This window comes from Schistocerca serialis, chromosome 4, assembly GCF_023864345.2.
Source record: "Schistocerca serialis cubense isolate TAMUIC-IGC-003099 chromosome 4, iqSchSeri2.2, whole genome shotgun sequence".
In the NCBI taxonomy this organism is placed as follows: domain Eukaryota; kingdom Metazoa; phylum Arthropoda; class Insecta; order Orthoptera; family Acrididae; genus Schistocerca; species Schistocerca serialis.
The window spans coordinates 303,546,484-303,564,235 of NC_064641.1; the positions used below are offsets into that span (position 1 = coordinate 303,546,484).

The following is a 17,752-nucleotide window of genomic DNA, read 5'->3' on the forward strand; positions in this document are numbered from 1 at the left end:
GTATTTTTTTAATTTCTGACTGAGAAGGTAAATACAAATTTTCATAGATTTACCTTTAGAAATGCTTTCACAATGAAATAATTTCTTAAAAACGTTTCTTCTACTATTTCATCCCCTTCGTGGTTGAAATTCCACAAACACTGAAACACTTTCTTTTTCTTTCTTTTTTTTTAATTTCTAATTGAGAAGTCAAATTTTCATAGATGTAGCTTTAAAAATAGTACTGCTTAAATAACTATTTATTTTCAAAACAAATATTCACTCACTATTTCACCCACTTAAGACTCAAATTTCCAAACATACTGTAACATGTATTTTTATTATTTCTGACCAAGAAATTAAATGCCAGTTTTCATAGTTATAGCTGCAAAATTTCCTTATAATATTTCATCCCCTACTTCACCTCCTTCGGGGACAAATTTAGAAAAATCCATTCTTAAACGATGCGTACAGTATAAGATCAACACCCTCTCCAAATTTCAACTTTCTTCCCTTTGCAGTTTGTGATGTGTGGTGATGAGTCAGTGAGTCAGTCAGGATATTCCCTTTTCTATACAGAGATTAATTCTGTAAGATCACTAAAGTAGTTTCACCACACCAGGAGCAGTTATAGGCCTAAGCGTCACAAGCCACTGCTTGAGGTACCAAACTGAGAGGGACATCACAACTGTAAATTTCTACACATGAGGCATCACAATTCATGGCTCCCACTTGGGATGCCAAGCTGAAAAGTGCATTTGAGGTAAAATTTGTATAAGTGTGTATGACAATAAGTAGCAAAAACTGACAACGGTGAAACTTTACAAAGAAAGATGAGTTGGACCAGTCACATACCCAGTTTTTGCTTGAAACTGTACAGCCATTAAGCCACCTTCTTTGTCCAGTCGGAGGTCTCACTATCTAATGTTTCATTGTTAATGGAATCACCACTCTTCCTTCCTTCCTTTTGTAGTACCTTCACTGTAGGTATTACAAATGAGAATACTGTGAACATTGTACATTGCTACAGTCTGTACAACTTCAATAGCTTATCCTGACAAAAAGAAATAAGTAAGCCCATAAAGCACTGCAGGGCTATGAGACTTCACCACTGAGGTACTGCTCTGCAGTATGCTCAGGCTTAACAGTGATATGACTGTTAGTCACTGTAACTGACAGTCTATTCGACATTATTTTTCAAAATGCAATTTTTTCCCCTGATAATCCCGTCACAGGAATATTTACTGACACACTATCACTCACGTAATATATGAATATGTTTAGGCGTTTTTGGAATGACATTGAGTTCACCAATTTAAGTAGATAACAGAAATGCAACACAGGTGGATGGAAATGAGTGTTAAATGTGGACCACTTAATCTATAAGGCTTTACTAAGGTTCATTTCCCAAATGAAATAAATGGCGCAATTTGGTAGCTTTTGCCTCTTGCGACAAGATGAATAGTGGGCTGCTACACTCATCCTGTCTCAGTTACGCAATTTTCACACATTTTGAAACCATTCTCACACTTTTAGATGAGACGATACTAGATGCAGACTGGTGGCGTACAAAAATTACATCCTGGGAGGGCAGAGGGTTGTGCAGGAATGGCACCCAGCCATTTTTCCTTCTAGCATCACTGTTGCTTTTGAATAGTAGTGGATTATTTACAACAAACTTCATGACGGAATAAATATACTGTGAAACAGCAGTCAGAATGTCCAACGCCTTAAACAGATGTCTACTAGATGATCGTGGGTAAGCACCACATATTATTCTAACTGCACGTTTCTGAGCAACAAAGACTTACTTTCTTAATGAAAACATTATTCCATTTGACATTACTGAATGAAAATATAAAAAATATATCAACTTTATGTTTTCTCTCTCCCCAAGATTTGCAGTGATTCTAAGTGCAAATGTGGCTAAACAATGTTGTTTTAGGAGTTCCAAAATGTGCTTCTGCCAAGTTTAAATGCTCACCAATATGGACACCTAAGATTTTTGAAGTTTTCATCCTATGTTACACTTATCAATGGTGTAGTACCCCGAGATGAGCAGAACAGAATATGTTACATATTTTTTAAAAAAATTGAGGCCGAGACCATTTTCAGAAAGCCAGTCAATGATACTTTGACACTGTTTACCATTTCTTCTGTTTCTGTATGTACGCCTGGATTGGATTGGATTCTTTATGGGGAGGAGACCAAACAGCAAGGTCATAGGTATCATCGGATTAGGGAAGGATGGGGAAGGAAGTTGACCATGCCCTTTCTAAGGAACCATCCCGGCATTTGCCTGGGGCGATTTAGGGAAATCAGGATGGCCGGACGTGCGATTGAACCATCATCCTCCCTAATGCTGCCTGGATTGATTACAACAGTAGTGTCTTCTGCGAAAAGAACTAATTCTGGTTGTTGTGTATTAGATAGGTCATATACATATATGAGGAAAAATAGTGGACCTCAGATTGGGCCCTTGGGAACCCTATGTGTGATTTCTTCCCAGTCAGTATTATGTCCCTGGACAATATTGGTTGAACTGCTAAATACAACTTACGGCAGTTTTCTGCTTAGATAAGACATCTTACTGTCTATGATAGTTTCCTCCCAGTTCTCATGCAACTGAGGCCATAATTTTATCCACACTACCTGAAACATGGTCAGGATTTGTTGACGGATAAATGGACAAATTTCCAGGCACACATCTGATGACCTCAGTCATCCCAACAATGTCCTGCTCAACTGGGGATTCTAAACGCATTAGACTGGCTAACCCAAGTTGCAATTTTTGTAATCATTTTGCACTGTGGACAGAATATACATCAAGCACGGGCAGAAAACAGTGGATGAGGTAATACGCACAATGGATCAATTTTCATGACAACAGTGGTTTTCATTTATCATGAACAAATGACTGCATTGGGTTTTGCATGATTGGTGACATGGACAGTAGCACATCCTGTCGTGTGACCTCCCATGTCTTCACGCCACTGACCTCCCTGTGTGACCTACAACGAAAATCATCAAATGGATGATTCGTGTTTCCGTTTCCTCACTAAGCAGTGACATATAAATGAAGATGAGAGGACCTACATGGAGACTGAGTCCACAATTAGTATTAATGGGACAATGCACTCAGCATTTATACCTCTGTGTTGGCTACAGTTGCCTTTAGCCACTCCACAGATTTAATGAGCTGTCAGCATGGCACATTAACTTTACTTATAACTTACACAGGAGCTTGCTTGAAACACTTTGTTCCTTACAGCAGTTTTAATTGTAACTTTATTCAAGGCGCAAGGTAACATACTGTCTTTGCCTTACTTCTTGATAGTCTTGAAAATCCTCCAACATGGTTTGAATATAATTTAGATATTTTATGGAACAGATTGTGATAATTATATGACACACTAGTTATTACATAAATACAAAGTTAATGGCAAGTCTATAGAAACTGTACGATCATGCAAATACTTAGTAATAGCTATCAAGCTTGCACAAGATAGAATAACACCTGGAAGAAAAAAATGGGAAAAAAGTGCCATGCAACAGTTCAACAGCAGATCTGAGGTGATGTAACTTGTCTACCAAAAATCATTTCTTATAAAAGTAATTTGATGGACTTCTTGAGAACTGCAGTCTGATTATGATCCTGAACAAATCAGAGCATAAAAAAAAAATTCTAGAAAGGGCTGTGCTTGTTGTGGAGACTGTGTTTAATCAACACGAAGCTTTAGGGAGGTCACAGCAACTTACAAAGTAACACTACAAGAAAGGCACCACATGTCAAATGGAAATTTCTTAGGATTTTCTTTTTTAACTGATGACATTACACATAATATCTCATGTTTGATTATGTATGGCTCTCCTTGCACATATTTTGCTTGGAGATTATGATCTCATTCAATAGCAACATTTAAAGTGTGACAGATGGTAGCTGGCACCACTGGCACAGCCATTCCTTTGAAAGTAAGAAACTTACACAATAATGCTCATAGTAAGGTTGTCTCCTGTGGATGAACTGCCTTATCTTATGCTTGCCCTACTGAGTATTCTACACCACAATTTGGCTTTTAATTTATATACACCGATCTAGATGCAGGTCTACTACTCTCAAAATGAGTATTACATTGTTATTGTTATTATTATTATTATTATTATTATCATTATTAATGAAGACAAATCCTGGAAATATAAACATTTCATAAAAATAATTTACACTGAATTAATCACTCATGATTTCTACTGATGGATTGTCAAATGACGTCCAACAAGGCTCTTTCATCTTCCCTGTCTGGTTGGATCTTAAATATTTACTGAAAGTAGATTATGAACTTGCATATTACCTGGCACGTTTCCACTATTTGTAAATGATTTCTGTACCATCAGATGCTCATTCTGCTTGATCAGTCTTAGCATTTCTTCAACTGTGTGGTTAGGCATTGTGATTGATGGTGGTGGAGGAATCCCAAGAAGTAACTCCTGTATTTTCTGAAGCTTACTATGCAAGGCTTCAATAATAGTACTGTGCATCGTTACAGGTGTTACAGTTCTTGATGGGGATTTATTTTCTGTAATGTAACATTCTACTATTAATGCTACAAATAATCACAAAAACAACAATCAGAGAATACTTACAGCATATTCAGAGTATGTAAAGCAAAAAAGAACTAAGAAAAGTGAAAATCTGATGCAACTAAAAACTCATTCAACATAAAGATGTAGCTCATAAGATAAAAGCTAAGAATAGGAGCAGTTATCTCATTTATGTGTTTTCCAAGGTATGTCAACAGACAAATTTAAACAGTCAATTAGGGAATAACAGGTAGATGACATTTTTCATAATAAAGAACTCAAGCTCATCTCTCATGTCCTGATCAAAATATAAACTCCACAATCCTAAGGTCTTTCGAAAAGTGTGACAGTAATCATATACATTGAGCAGCTACTGCAAGGCTGCAAAATTAGTCACTTTGTTGTTGTTGTGGTCTTCAGTCCTGAGACTGGTTTGATGCAGCTCTCCACACTACTCTATCCTGTGTAAGCCTCTTCATCTCCCAGTACCTACTGCAGCCTACAGCCTTCTGAATCTGCTTGGTGTATTCATCTCTTGGTCTCCCTCTACGATTTTTACCCTCCAAGCTGCCCTCCAGTACTAAATTGGTGATCCCTTGATGCCTCAGAACATGTCCTACCAACCGATCCCTTCTTCTAGTCAAATTGTGCCACAAACTCCTCCCCAGTTCTATTCAATACCTCCTCATTAGTTATATGATCTACCCATCTAATCTTCAGCATTCTTCTGTAGCACCACATTTCGAAAGCTTCTATTCTCTTCTTGTCTAAACTATTTATTGTCCACGTTTCACTTCCATACAAATACTTTCAGATACGACTTCCTGACATTTAAATCAATACTGGATGTTAACAAATTTCTCTTCTTCAGAAACGCTTTCCTTGCCATTGCCAGTCTACATTTTACATCCTCTCTACATCAACCATCATCAGTTATTTTGCTCCCCAAATAGCAAAACTCCTTTACTACTTTAAGTGTCTCATTTCCTAATCTAATTCCCTCAGAATCGCCCGGCTTAATTCGACTACATTCCACTATCCTCGTTTTGCTTTTGTTGATGTTCATCTTATATACTCCTTTAAAGACACTGTCCATTCCGTTCAACTGCTCTTCCAAGATCTTTGCTGTCTGTGACAGAATTACAATGTCATCGGCAAACCTCAAAGTTTTTATTTCTTCTCCATGGATTTTAATACCTTCTTGAAACTTTTCTTTCGTTTCCTTTACTGTTTGCTCAATATACAGATTTAATAGCATCGGGGAGAGGCTACAACCCTGTCTCACTCCCTTGACAACCACTGCTTCCTTTTCATGTCCCTGGACTCTTATAACTGCCATCTGATTTCTGCACAAATTGTAAATAGCCTTTCACTCCCTATATTTTACCCCTGCCACCTTCAGAATTTGAAAGAGAGTATTCCAGTCAACATTGTCAAAAACTTTCTCTAAGTCTATAAATGCTAGAAACGTAGGTTTGCCTTTCCTTAATCTTTCTTCTAAGATAAGTCGTAGGGTCAGTATTGCCTCACGTGTTCCAACATTTCTATGGAATCCAAAATGATCTTCTACGAGGTCGGCTTCTACTAGTTTTTCCATTCGACTGTAAAGAATTCGCATTAGTATTTTGCAGCTGTGACTTATTAAACTGATAGTTCGGTAATTTTCACATCTGTCAACACCTGCTTTCTTTGGGATTGGAATTATTATATTCTTCTTGAAGTCTGGGGAAATTTCGCCTGTCTCATAAATCTTGCTCACCAGATGGTAGAGTTTTGTCAGGACTGGCTCTCCCAAGGCTGTCAGTAGTTCTAATGGAATGTTGTCTACTCCCGGGGCCTTGTTTCGACTCAGGTCTTTCAGTGCTCCGTCAAACTCTTCACGCAGTATCATATCTCCCATTTCATCTTCATCTACATCCTCTTCCATTTCCATAATATTGTCATCAAGTACATCGCCCTTGTATAGACCCTCTATACACTCCTTCCACCTTTCTGCTTTCCCTTCTTTGCTTAGAACTGGGTTTCCATCAGAACTCTTAATATTCATACAAGTAGTTCTCTTTTCTCCAAAGGTCTCTTTAATTTTCCTGTACGCAGTATCTACCCTACCCCTAGTGAGATAAGCCTCTACATCCTTACATTTGTCCTCTAGCCATCCCTGCTTAGCCATTTTGCACTTCCTGTCGATTTCATTTTTGAGACGTTTGTATTCCTTTTTGCCTCCTTCACTTGCTGCATTTTTGTATTTTCTCCTTTTATCAATTAAATTCAGTATCTCTTCTGTTACCCAAGGATTTCTACTAGCCCTCGTCTTTTTACCTACTTGATCCTCTGCTGCCTTCACTATTTCATCCATCAAAGCTACCCATTCTTCTTCTACTGTATTTCTGTCCCTCATTCCTGTCAATTGTTCTCTTATGCTCTCCCTGAAACTCTGTACAACCTCTGGTTCTTTCAGTATATCCAGGTGTCCATCTCCTTAAATTCCCACCTTTTTGCAGTTTCTTCAGTTTTAATCTACAGTTCATAACCAGTAGATTGTGGTCAGAGTCCACATCTGCCCCTGGAAATGTCTTACAATTTAAAATCTGGTTCCTAAATCTCTGTCTTACTATTATATAATCTGTCTGAAACCTTTTAGTATCTCCAGGGTTCTTCCATGTATACAACCTTCTTTCATGATTCTTGAACCAAGTGTTAGCTATGATTAAGTTATGCTCTGTGCAAAATTCTACCAGGCGACTTCCTCTTTTATTTCTTGCCCCCAATCCATATTCACCTACTACGTTTCCTTCTCTTCCTTTTCCTACTGTTGAAGTCCAGTCACCCATGACTATTAAATTTTCGTCTCCCTTCACTACCTGAATAATTTCTTTTATCTCATCATACATTTCATCCATTTCTTCATCATCTGCAGAGCTAGTTGGCATACAAACTTGTACTAATGTAGTAGGCATGGGCTTCGTGTCTATCTTGGCCACAATAATGCGTTCACTATGCTGTTTGTAGTAGCTTACCTGCAGTCCTATTTTTTTTATTCATTATTAAACCTACTCCCGCATTACCCCTATTTGATTTTGTATTTATAACCCTGTATTCACCTGACCAAAAGTCTTGTTCTTCCTGCCACCGAGCTTCACTAATTCCCACTATATCCAACTTTAACCTATCCATTACCCTTTTTAAATTTTCTAACCTACCTGCCCGATTAAGGGATCTGACATTCCACGCTCCGATCTGTAGAACGCCAGTTTTCTTTCTCCTGATAACGATGTCCTCTTGAGTAGTCTCCGCCCAGAGATCCGAATGGGGGACTACTTTACCTCTGGAATATTTTACCCAAGAGGACGCCATCATCATTTAATCACACAGTAAAGCTGCATGCCCTCGGGAAAAATTACGGCTGTAGTTTCCCCTTGCTTTCAGCCGTTCGCAGTACCAAAACAGCAAGGCCTTTTTGGTTATAATTACAGGGCCAGATCAGTCAATCATCCAGACTGTCGCCCCTGCAACTACTGAAAAGGCTGCTGCCCCTCTTCAGGAACCACACGTTTGTCTTGCCTCTCGACAGATACCCCTCCATTGTGGTTGCACCTACGGTACAGCTATCTGTATCGTTGAGGCACGCAAGCCTCCCACCAGCGGCAAGGTCCATGGTTCATTTGGGGGGGGTCACTTTGGTAGCAAAAATTTAAACTGCTGTTTACCCCAAACCTGTACAACCTCAGGATCTGCAGTGAATTTGAGGGAGGTAAGACAGCAGACTGCAATCTGTGACAGCTATTGCAGTAATACAACTCATAATCACATTAACAGTTACAATTTAAGCTAAACTTACGTGACTTAATGTAAACAATATTCAGCTGTGCTCCATATTCAAGAAATGGCAAAGAGGAAGGAACAAAATCTGAACAGTACTCAAAGCTTTCAATTTGATACTAAAACCACGTTGTCTCTTTCCCCCTTCCTCCTAAGCTACAAACAAATTTTTGTAAGTGTAAGTAGTCACTCAAGACTTCAGCTGAAAGAAGAGTAATTAACTCCACTCTTAAAAATAACTTATAAAATAAACTATGTCAAAACCTGTAAATTTTCATAATGTTTAAAAATTCTACATTAAACATCCCTGATATTTAGAGTAAAATATGGATCAGCTGTTATTAATTCATTCTCATGGAAGACAACGATGGTAGAAAAAGCATGTTCACCACAATGAAAAAGATTTTATGTCCTGTTGCCTCATATGAATAGAAACTAATATAAAACACCTCACTGATTCCAAAGTACTTAAAGGAAATTAAAAACTGAAAACATCACATATGAACATAAATTACAATGAAAGCGGCTACAAGGTTGCTCTGCAATATTATAAACAGCTTGGAATCTATAAAAAGGTAAACAATGAATCTGTCTTTTACACGTATATTTGTTCCTCAGAAAATCAGGCAACAAAAAGTGTTAGATCGTATACCTTCCACAGTCCCTACTGTAGTTCTCCTAAGCACATTCCAAGTGACATTTCTCACATTTTTCTGTCACAGTCCAAAACAAATGAGAGAGAAATATATTCATATAGGCTAGTTCACAGTTTAGTCGCTCTGATGAGGACTGCTTCAAAGATGGGCAAAACACTAGTTAATACTGGTTTTAAATGCTTCAACATTACGTAGCATAATATGCAAAACATTACAGTCCATTTTCTCGACAGTATTTATAACTCAACGTTCATCCTTTTTTAAAGGTTGAAATTCATTTCCAAAGCTAGTTCTCAATTCACTGTAACAAACTGGCAAAATCTCCACACCAGAGTTCATTATCTCATTTTCCAATGCTGAAAAGTGAACAGAGGATTGTTTTAGGTAATCAATCAAGGGCAATGTATTTGGATCATAAAAATTGAAACCATTCAGTCTTCCATGCAGTTTATTCCTAGTTACAAAGGGTCATGAAAGATAGCCTTAAATTGCTTCCATGACCACCCCCCCTCCTCTCTCTCTCTCTGTGTGTGTGTGTGTGTGTGTGTGTGTGTGTGTGTGTGTGTGTGTGTGTGTGCGCGCGCGCGCGCGCGCGCGCGCGCGCGTGTCCGAGTTTTCACTGTGGTGGTAGACTGAACTGAGTGTAGTCCAAGGACTATTTAATGTTAAAAGGTGTTAGTTTTGTGTGAAATGCCAAAGCAAACACACGTTATGTGAGAAAACACTAAGCTACAGCTACTGTAAAGTTCAAGTAGTAATTTAGAAAACAGTCGGTGAGTGGAGGTTACACATGACTCACATTAGTTTGACAATTTTGTGAAGTAGCTACTCACCATATGGTGGAAATGTTGAGCCACAAACAAGAACAGCAAAAAGACTGCTAAACAAGTAAGCTTTTGGAAAAAAGTCTTATTCTAAATTAAGCAACACACACACAGACATATTCATGAGAATGCAACCCTCACACACATTACCACTGTCTCTGGCTCCCGAGGCCAGACTGCAAGCAACTGAGCTTGATGAGAGAAGCAATGTGGGTGGTGTGCATAAGGAGACTGGAAGGGGGAGAGATAGCAGGGTATGGGTGGGGGACAGTAAAGTGCTGCTTGTGGGAGCAAACAGGGACGATGTGGAGCTACAGTAGGGCAGCCAGTTGCATTCAGAACATTAGACAGAGGGCTGGGGGGGAGTCAAACTGAAAGAGTTATGTGAAGATTCACGACTTTATAGAAGAAGTCTGCTACTACACTTCTCACAGCTCGACTGGGTAGCTTCAAATCAGTAGAAGAACTTATATGCCAAATAATTACCCCATCTAATAAGTGAAATGCTCTAAGTTTTGAAGTGAAATATGGGTGGGTAATGTGCATTTTATTGACAGGATGACTATAAACCAATGATTCTGAGCCTAGAGAATTCAGATATACCAGTAAGCAAAGACTCTATTAAAACTAAATTGTTGAAGGAAGTGAAGGAGGAAAAGTATTGTCACTCTATGAATAGTGATGCAGCTAGTGAACAAAAAAGAATAAAAAAACTTTGTGCACAATTTCTTTAAGGGACTGAGATGCTACAATTGACATAAGTATGGTGATACTGCATGGAACTGTCACGCAAAATCCAAGAGAAGTAGAAAGTCATTGAAAAAACTTCCAAACCTTACGTTTGGAATTACAAACACTGCCAATGTCATGAACCTGTGTGTTTTTGGTGACTAATTCATGATGCCATTGCAGTTCATGCCCACATTTGCACTGTCATGGTATATGTGAAAAACAAGCTGCCTCACATACATTTTGCGAGATACTTCAGTGATGGGGCAGCTAGTCAGTACAAAAACTGTAAAAATCTCAAAAATTTATGCATGAATTACCAAGATTTCAGATTCACGCGGAATGGAATTTTTTCACTACAAGTCATGGTAAAAATGTATGTGGTGGTATTGGTGCTACCATTAAGTGCATGGCATCAAGAGCTAGTCTGCAGCACCCTAGAGAAGGTCACATTCTAACATCTCTTCAATTATTTACCTGGGTACAGAAAAATATCTCTGGCATACAATCATTCTATGTTTCAAAAGATGAGGTGAAATCAGTCAAAGAGTTGCTAAAAAGCAGACTAGGACATGTTAAAACTGTTGCAGGCACAAGGAGCCATCATCACTTCTCTCCAGCGGACTCTGACAATGTGCAGATGAGCAGACTGTCCGGTTATTATAACTATAGGTTCATGCACAACATGTCTCTCCACAGTGTGTCTGACTCGGGATTCAGAAGCAAAAGCAGAAACATACAACCAGGTTGCTATGTTATTGCTGTTTATGATGACAAATGGTACTTAGGATGTGTTGCAGAGTGCTGTAAAGCAGAAGGTGATGTATTTGTGAACTTCATGGCACTAGCAGGACCAGCAAGATCATTTCATTCGCCACGTTTGGCAGACAGGTGTTGGATTCCTTTTGAACACATTCTTATGACAGTTCCAGTTCCTACCACAGTGTCAGGAAGACACTAAAATTTGCCACTCAATGTACAGTAGCTAAAGTGTGGGAGAACTTCTGTTCGAAGCACAATCGAATGGTTTTTAGTAGTTAAGGTGCAGTAAACATTAATGATGGGTTGTGTTAATCTGTCTATATGTTGTTGCTTAGTGATTAAACAGTTGTGGGAGAGGATAAGAAGAGGCAGAACAGTTTACGATATGTTTTTACAAAATTGTGTTGTGGAACAATGGCCACATCACCAAATAGGCTACATCTGTCAACTTCCATTGTACACAAATGTCTTGCAATAACATGCTGAAATTTTGAGATATATATCATTATGGTCCACTATGCAGTGTGTGAAATTTGGCTTGGATACCACTTGTCCCTTTTGTGCTACCACACTTCGAAAATCCATGTTTTTCAGGTAATTTTTCAAATTTTTGTATTTTCATGTGCATGTAACTAAGTTTTTGTGACTGATATGGGCATGATGAGTTCTGTGTGTGTTTAGGCCACATTAAGCTTACCACAAAAAAAAATTTATACCCTTTTTGAGTGAATTATATTTAGCATAGATGGCACCTACAATATGTACCTTTTAACATATTACATTTTTTTAAATCACATTTTGGAATTTTTTATTTTCCCTCAGAAATATGTTGTTGGTGTTTTGATTCATGGAGTGTGTTCGCTAAATGGATGTTACTGGGTTGTAAAAATTTCACTGGACTGTGTGGAATAGTTCCAAAGTTATTAAGACCTGAAGTTGGGTCTGAAGATAGATTGCCAGATGCGGGTTGCAATTTCCAGGTCACACCACCTTCTTTCACAAGTCATAATTCTAGAACTAATTGGTGGGGGAAACTAATACTTTGTACATGAGTGTTCCACACATGGTAGAATTAGTGTACTGAATTTCAGTCAACTCTGAGACTATGAGCTGGAGCCCCTGGTTGAACTGACATGAAATGACCCAGAAATCAAATTATATTATTAAAGAATAAAGAGTAGAAATTAAATTATATTATTAAAGAATAAAAAGGAGAAATTAAATCTGACCTTGTGAATGTGCACTAGACACTGGAATAAAACAGTGCAGCAGGTATAGTAGAATGTTAGAAGAAATGGACAGCTTCAGGCTTACCAAAAGTATACAGGGAGAAAGTAGTCTGTAAAGCTGTTTACCTCACCCACTAAATCTTGAAAAGGCATGTCACCTGAAGAAACATTATTTGGTAGTGAGGCCTTTGTTCATATAGATATAGCAAGCAGGCATAAATGGGATCAGAAGAACTCTAAATGCATACTGGTAAAATGTTGTGAACAGAGTTAGGTATATTAACTATTTCATCCCTACCAACAAAAATTAAGAAAGGAGAGAGAGGTGATATTTGAAGAAAATAGTGGTGATAATTAAAGAAAATACTGTTCAGAGTAATAATGTTATAACACCACCTAAAAAGTCTCATGTGCCAGAAATTATTCCCAAAATTATGAATGATGGATCAGAAGCCTACTAGTGACAAGAATGGTGACAACCAAAGATGAATTTTACCTGACCAAAGCAGCTCAGTAGATTCAAATTCACTGGACCCAAATGAAAATTCTGCATCCTCACGGCATACCCAAGCACCCAGATTTTCATGAAGAATAGAGAAACCAATTGAGAATGAATAAGTGACCTATTACTCTACAGGCATAGAGAATTCACATCCATCATACTTCAGGCAATTAAAGAATTGCAGTCATATGCTGACAATCATACATGGAAAAAAAGCAATCCCCCCCTACACAGCTTTCCAGATATAGGCCTAAAGCCAATTGACACCAATCAGGTCTTCACAACTAAAGAGAATCTCCAAGGACATATTTTTATATACAAAGCGTGGTTAGTAATTAAAGGAAACACACACACAAACACATGGTTTAAACTAGGAAGAGACATATCCTGCAGACATCTGCTGTAATTCATCATGGAATCTGTTTGGTTTAGCTATTAAATATGACCTACACATAGATCATTTAGATTTTGTAACGGCATTCCCACAAGACAATGCGAAAGAGGAAATTTATGTTAAAATCACTGTTAAGGACAAATGTATCATGAGACTTAAGAAAGTAGTTTATGGATCAAAACAAAAGTAGCAGCTAGTCGCAACTGGAATATTACGCTAATGAAGCATTCTTGAAACTGAACTTCACAAGAAGTACAGCAGATTCATGTGTCTGTCAGAAGAATAAAGGAAATAACAATAATTGTTGAAATTTATATTGATGATAGGCCCTATGTTAATTTTCAGTAAGTCACTTTAACAATGATCCAGGCATGCCTAACTGGCAGACAGTCATTTGAAAGGGACTACGGATTTGAAGCAGCAGTTTTCTAGAGGAGAGAATCAAAATGTCACAGGATGCAGTGGTGCAGACTGGGCAGCAGACAAAGAGGATGGTTTTCTGTTTAAATCACAAGGTGCTGTAATTTCCTGGAGCAGCAAGGAACAACCCACATCAGCATTATCACCTACTGAATACAGCCTGTCAAGAGGCATGTGGGCTACAGATGTCAGAAAAGGAAATATTTCTATGTCCTGAAAACAACCCTATTAAACTTTATTGTGATAACAAAGGTGCAGTCGACTTATCCGAAACAAGTGGCTAAAAAAGAAGAACAAAAGAAAAAAAAAGACTCAGCTCAAATTATAGTGGAACAAATCCCAGCAAAGCAGATGATCACTGATAAGCTAGCAAAATCACTTGGAAGACCTTCCTTACTCTTGGTCATGTGCGTGTTCTGAATAGTATGTGCATATACTAATGTAATAAAAGATTTCTTGTTTGCTACATCAAACCATGATCACTTTAGATCTATGTAGTGGTTCACTGGCTATTAAAACCAACAAAATCACTGAGTGATATGGAAATCTTTTATGATCTTTATTAAAAATTTCATAAGTAAAACTAATCAGAACTTTCTTAATAAACTAAACTATCAATGTTAGTGTACAATAGTACAAAATTTAAGTTCAACTACATATCAAAATTTGAAATGCAATCTGTAGAAGCTGTTAAGTTTCTCAGATAGCTTACCTTTCAAAGCTGCCTCTGCGCCTTCCCATTGGCTGCCAGAACTTTCATCATCTGATGCAAACAGAAGTGGTGAATTTTCCAACTGACTTGCACTATTAAAAGTCCTTTCTATGGTCACAGAACAATTCAGACTGTCCTCCGGAGGTATAAAATTTGGTTCCTGCAGAGTGTTATCACTACAACTGACACTATCACCGACATCCATTTGCAAATCATTTCTTACAGGATCACCTTTCGGATCTGGTGATGAACTATCACACACTGATAGATATCGAGCCCTATCGCCTACTTTTGATGTATCTATGACTGGACTGTCCAGAAGCTGGTCAAAATAATCATTGTCAAATTCTTTAACTGAATCAAAGCAAAAGTCTTCAAATACACTGTCGCTACGGGTACAACTGTCCTCATTATCTCGAATGAAAGGCTTGTTACACTTTTCACTGGCCTCCCGGTTATCTTGTTCAGGAACTGTGTCTGATGCTGGACACACGCCTGCCAGCAAGTTTTGTGAAAATCTGTCATTCTGTGAGTGGCAGTCCAGTTGACTGCGTTCTTCCATTGGAACTTTAAAGTCATTACACTTCTCTTTGACTTGAGATGTCTGATTTTCATCATATTTTTCTTCCAAGCATCCATTTTCCAAGATCTCACTGCTAGAAATTTCTTGTGTTTCATGAACACAATCACCTGCCAATAACTTAATGTCAGAATTTGCCACAGCTCTATCAGTATCAGGAGTTATGTTGTAGACATTATTTGCATGAACAATTCTGCCTTCCGAATGAATGCTGGTGTTAAAAGACACACTTGATGGTGCTGTTTCAATTTCTCCAGCATTTGACAACAATGTTTTTTCTTCCTGGTGTAAATTCCCTCCAAGAATTGAGTTTGCTCCTGGGACAGCACTACTACAGATGTCAGATGCACCAAATTTTTCATCCTCATGTAATCTTGTTGAATTGTGGAAACAGTTCTTTAATATTAATGAAGTATCACTGCAGGATTTAAATGAGTTCAAATTTTTATACCCAGCACTAAAGTTTATTATATTTTGATGGTAAATAGCTTCATCATTTTTCCTCACATTTCCACCAATTACAGAACCATCATTAACACCTTCCTGAATAGTTACTGGGCTATTTTCATCAATCCTTCCAATTTTATTACATTCCACAGTGGTTTCTGGACAGCTATCTTCCAAAATATTTAGCATTTTTTGTTTTTCCAGACTCAACACACCAATTTCTAAGAAGTTTCGCCTATCTGATGGCAGTGAATGATGGGCTGCTTCACCATCTGTTTCATGCTCTCCAACTCCACCACCTTCCCTACTACAGCAATGTGAAACAGTTCTCTGATATGAACACAGAGGAGTATCACAACTGGCAACATTATGGAGCCTTTCAACACACTTTACTTTTAAGTGGCAGCTGTTTTCACCCCTCCTTGTTCGTGTACCTTTCTGAACTTTCGAAGCGCTTCCCAAAACTGGACTCGCAGGTGAACCTGCAGATGAAATGTGTGTGTCATTAAGCACATCACTGTCATTAATATTATCCTGAGATATAATCACATCAGACATGCCTTCCACAGTGCCATAAAAAGCAAAAGTTGGTGACAAACTAGAAACTGCATTTTCGTCTAAGAGAATAGGCTCCACAGTACCATATAGCCCACTCTCCTTTGAATGTATCTGGCTGGCAGACATCTTCGAATCTGTTTCTGTAATTACGTTTGTATCCTCTGACCTTACATAAACTTCAGATTCAGGTGTGCATAGCGTTTCAACATTAGTCTCTTCTTCCAATTCACGAGCATTAGCAATGGAATTTTCTGTAGCCGAACACGCTGAACTCGATTCCAGTTGCATTATTGTGTTTCGTTTACCATTGAGTTCATTCACATCGCACAAAGGTATGTAGTTGTCTTCCTGCTGACTACATGTAGCATCAGAGGGAATGTCTGAGTTCTGTGAACCATTTACCAAACCACAATCTATTTCACATATTGCACTACCATCCGCGATTGCGTCGCACTCATTAATACTTTTCGAAATAGAATCCAGATGTAGCTCAGAACTTTTAAAGCAAGGAGCTGTCGCTTCCTCACTCGAAACGCACGCAATTTCCAGACAATGCCGTGAATATCTATCTTCCTCCACAGAAAGCTGGTTATTTCCATTGTCACTACACTGTTCACTGTTTGAAGTAAAATTGTTAAAATCACTAATCGAATTTTGCAAAATACATTTTTTAATGATTATCGATAATGGTTTACTACCCGCAATGACTACATATGATTCACCCAGACCGTTCACAGACTTTGTCACTAGCTGTGGGGACTCAAAATCTGCAAGCGATGCATCTGAAGTAACTGGAGACTTCACGTCCTCGGAAGTGTGGCTGTGAAAAGTCATATTTACCGATCAAGAAGTTAGCTTTCATTGGAGTTTTTATTATTTTCCGCAGAAATTTACAGAATTCAAGCTATAAAAATAAAAATTCGCTTGGGTTATTAAACTTTCAACCAGCATAATTCACGACACAGGGACCCACGAAGTTCTAGTGTTCGCGTAGTGGTAGAACATACAAATCATTCTTTAAATAGCCAACGTAAACTCACAAATCTAAAACGTAAACACATAGTTCATAGGCCACAAACTGTTACAAAACATAAGATATTTCAACGTCCAAGATACGGCCATCCAAAGACTACATTTCTCTTTTCGATGGCGAAGTAGTTCAAATTAGACTGTGTTGTAATCTCCTTGCTCAATCTTGCGGTAGCGTAACCTCCTTGGCGGTAGCCATTCTAGCAGACCAATTAAAGAAGCGATTAAGAAATCTTCAGTTACTACATTCCCATTTCCACGTTGACAGCTCTGTTCTGGCACATAAAAAAAAAGAGGTTGCATTTACTAAATTCAGGATGATTTGCATTCTTGTGCTGTGATTATGGATATTGCATTTTTTTGTTTTTGCAGACAGATCGTTACCGAAGACACTTATTTCAAAAAATATCAGTATTTCCGCAGTATAGTGGCGAGGCAATGCTAGTATTTATAGTTTTCCACATGGATGCCTACAAGATTCCCTACTTTTTTTTAGCATTTATTACGCTAAGGGATCTCTCAACACTCAATGTT

General features: G+C 38.1%; 1 protein-coding gene across 1 annotated transcript in view; it reads right to left on the reverse strand.

Moving 5' to 3' along the window:
- LOC126473959 (uncharacterized) overlaps positions 1-17,262 on the reverse strand; it is an 82,918-nt gene extending 65,656 nt beyond the window's left edge. The window contains exons 1-2 of the mRNA XM_050101329.1: positions 14,605-17,262; positions 4,329-4,553 (exon numbers count right to left, since the gene is read on the reverse strand). Coding sequence (XP_049957286.1) covers positions 4,329-4,553; positions 14,605-17,023 — 2,644 coding nt within the window. The 5' untranslated portion in view covers positions 17,024-17,262. The remainder of the gene's footprint in view (positions 1-4,328; positions 4,554-14,604) is intronic.
- Between the last annotated feature and the right edge of the window lie 490 nt (positions 17,263-17,752).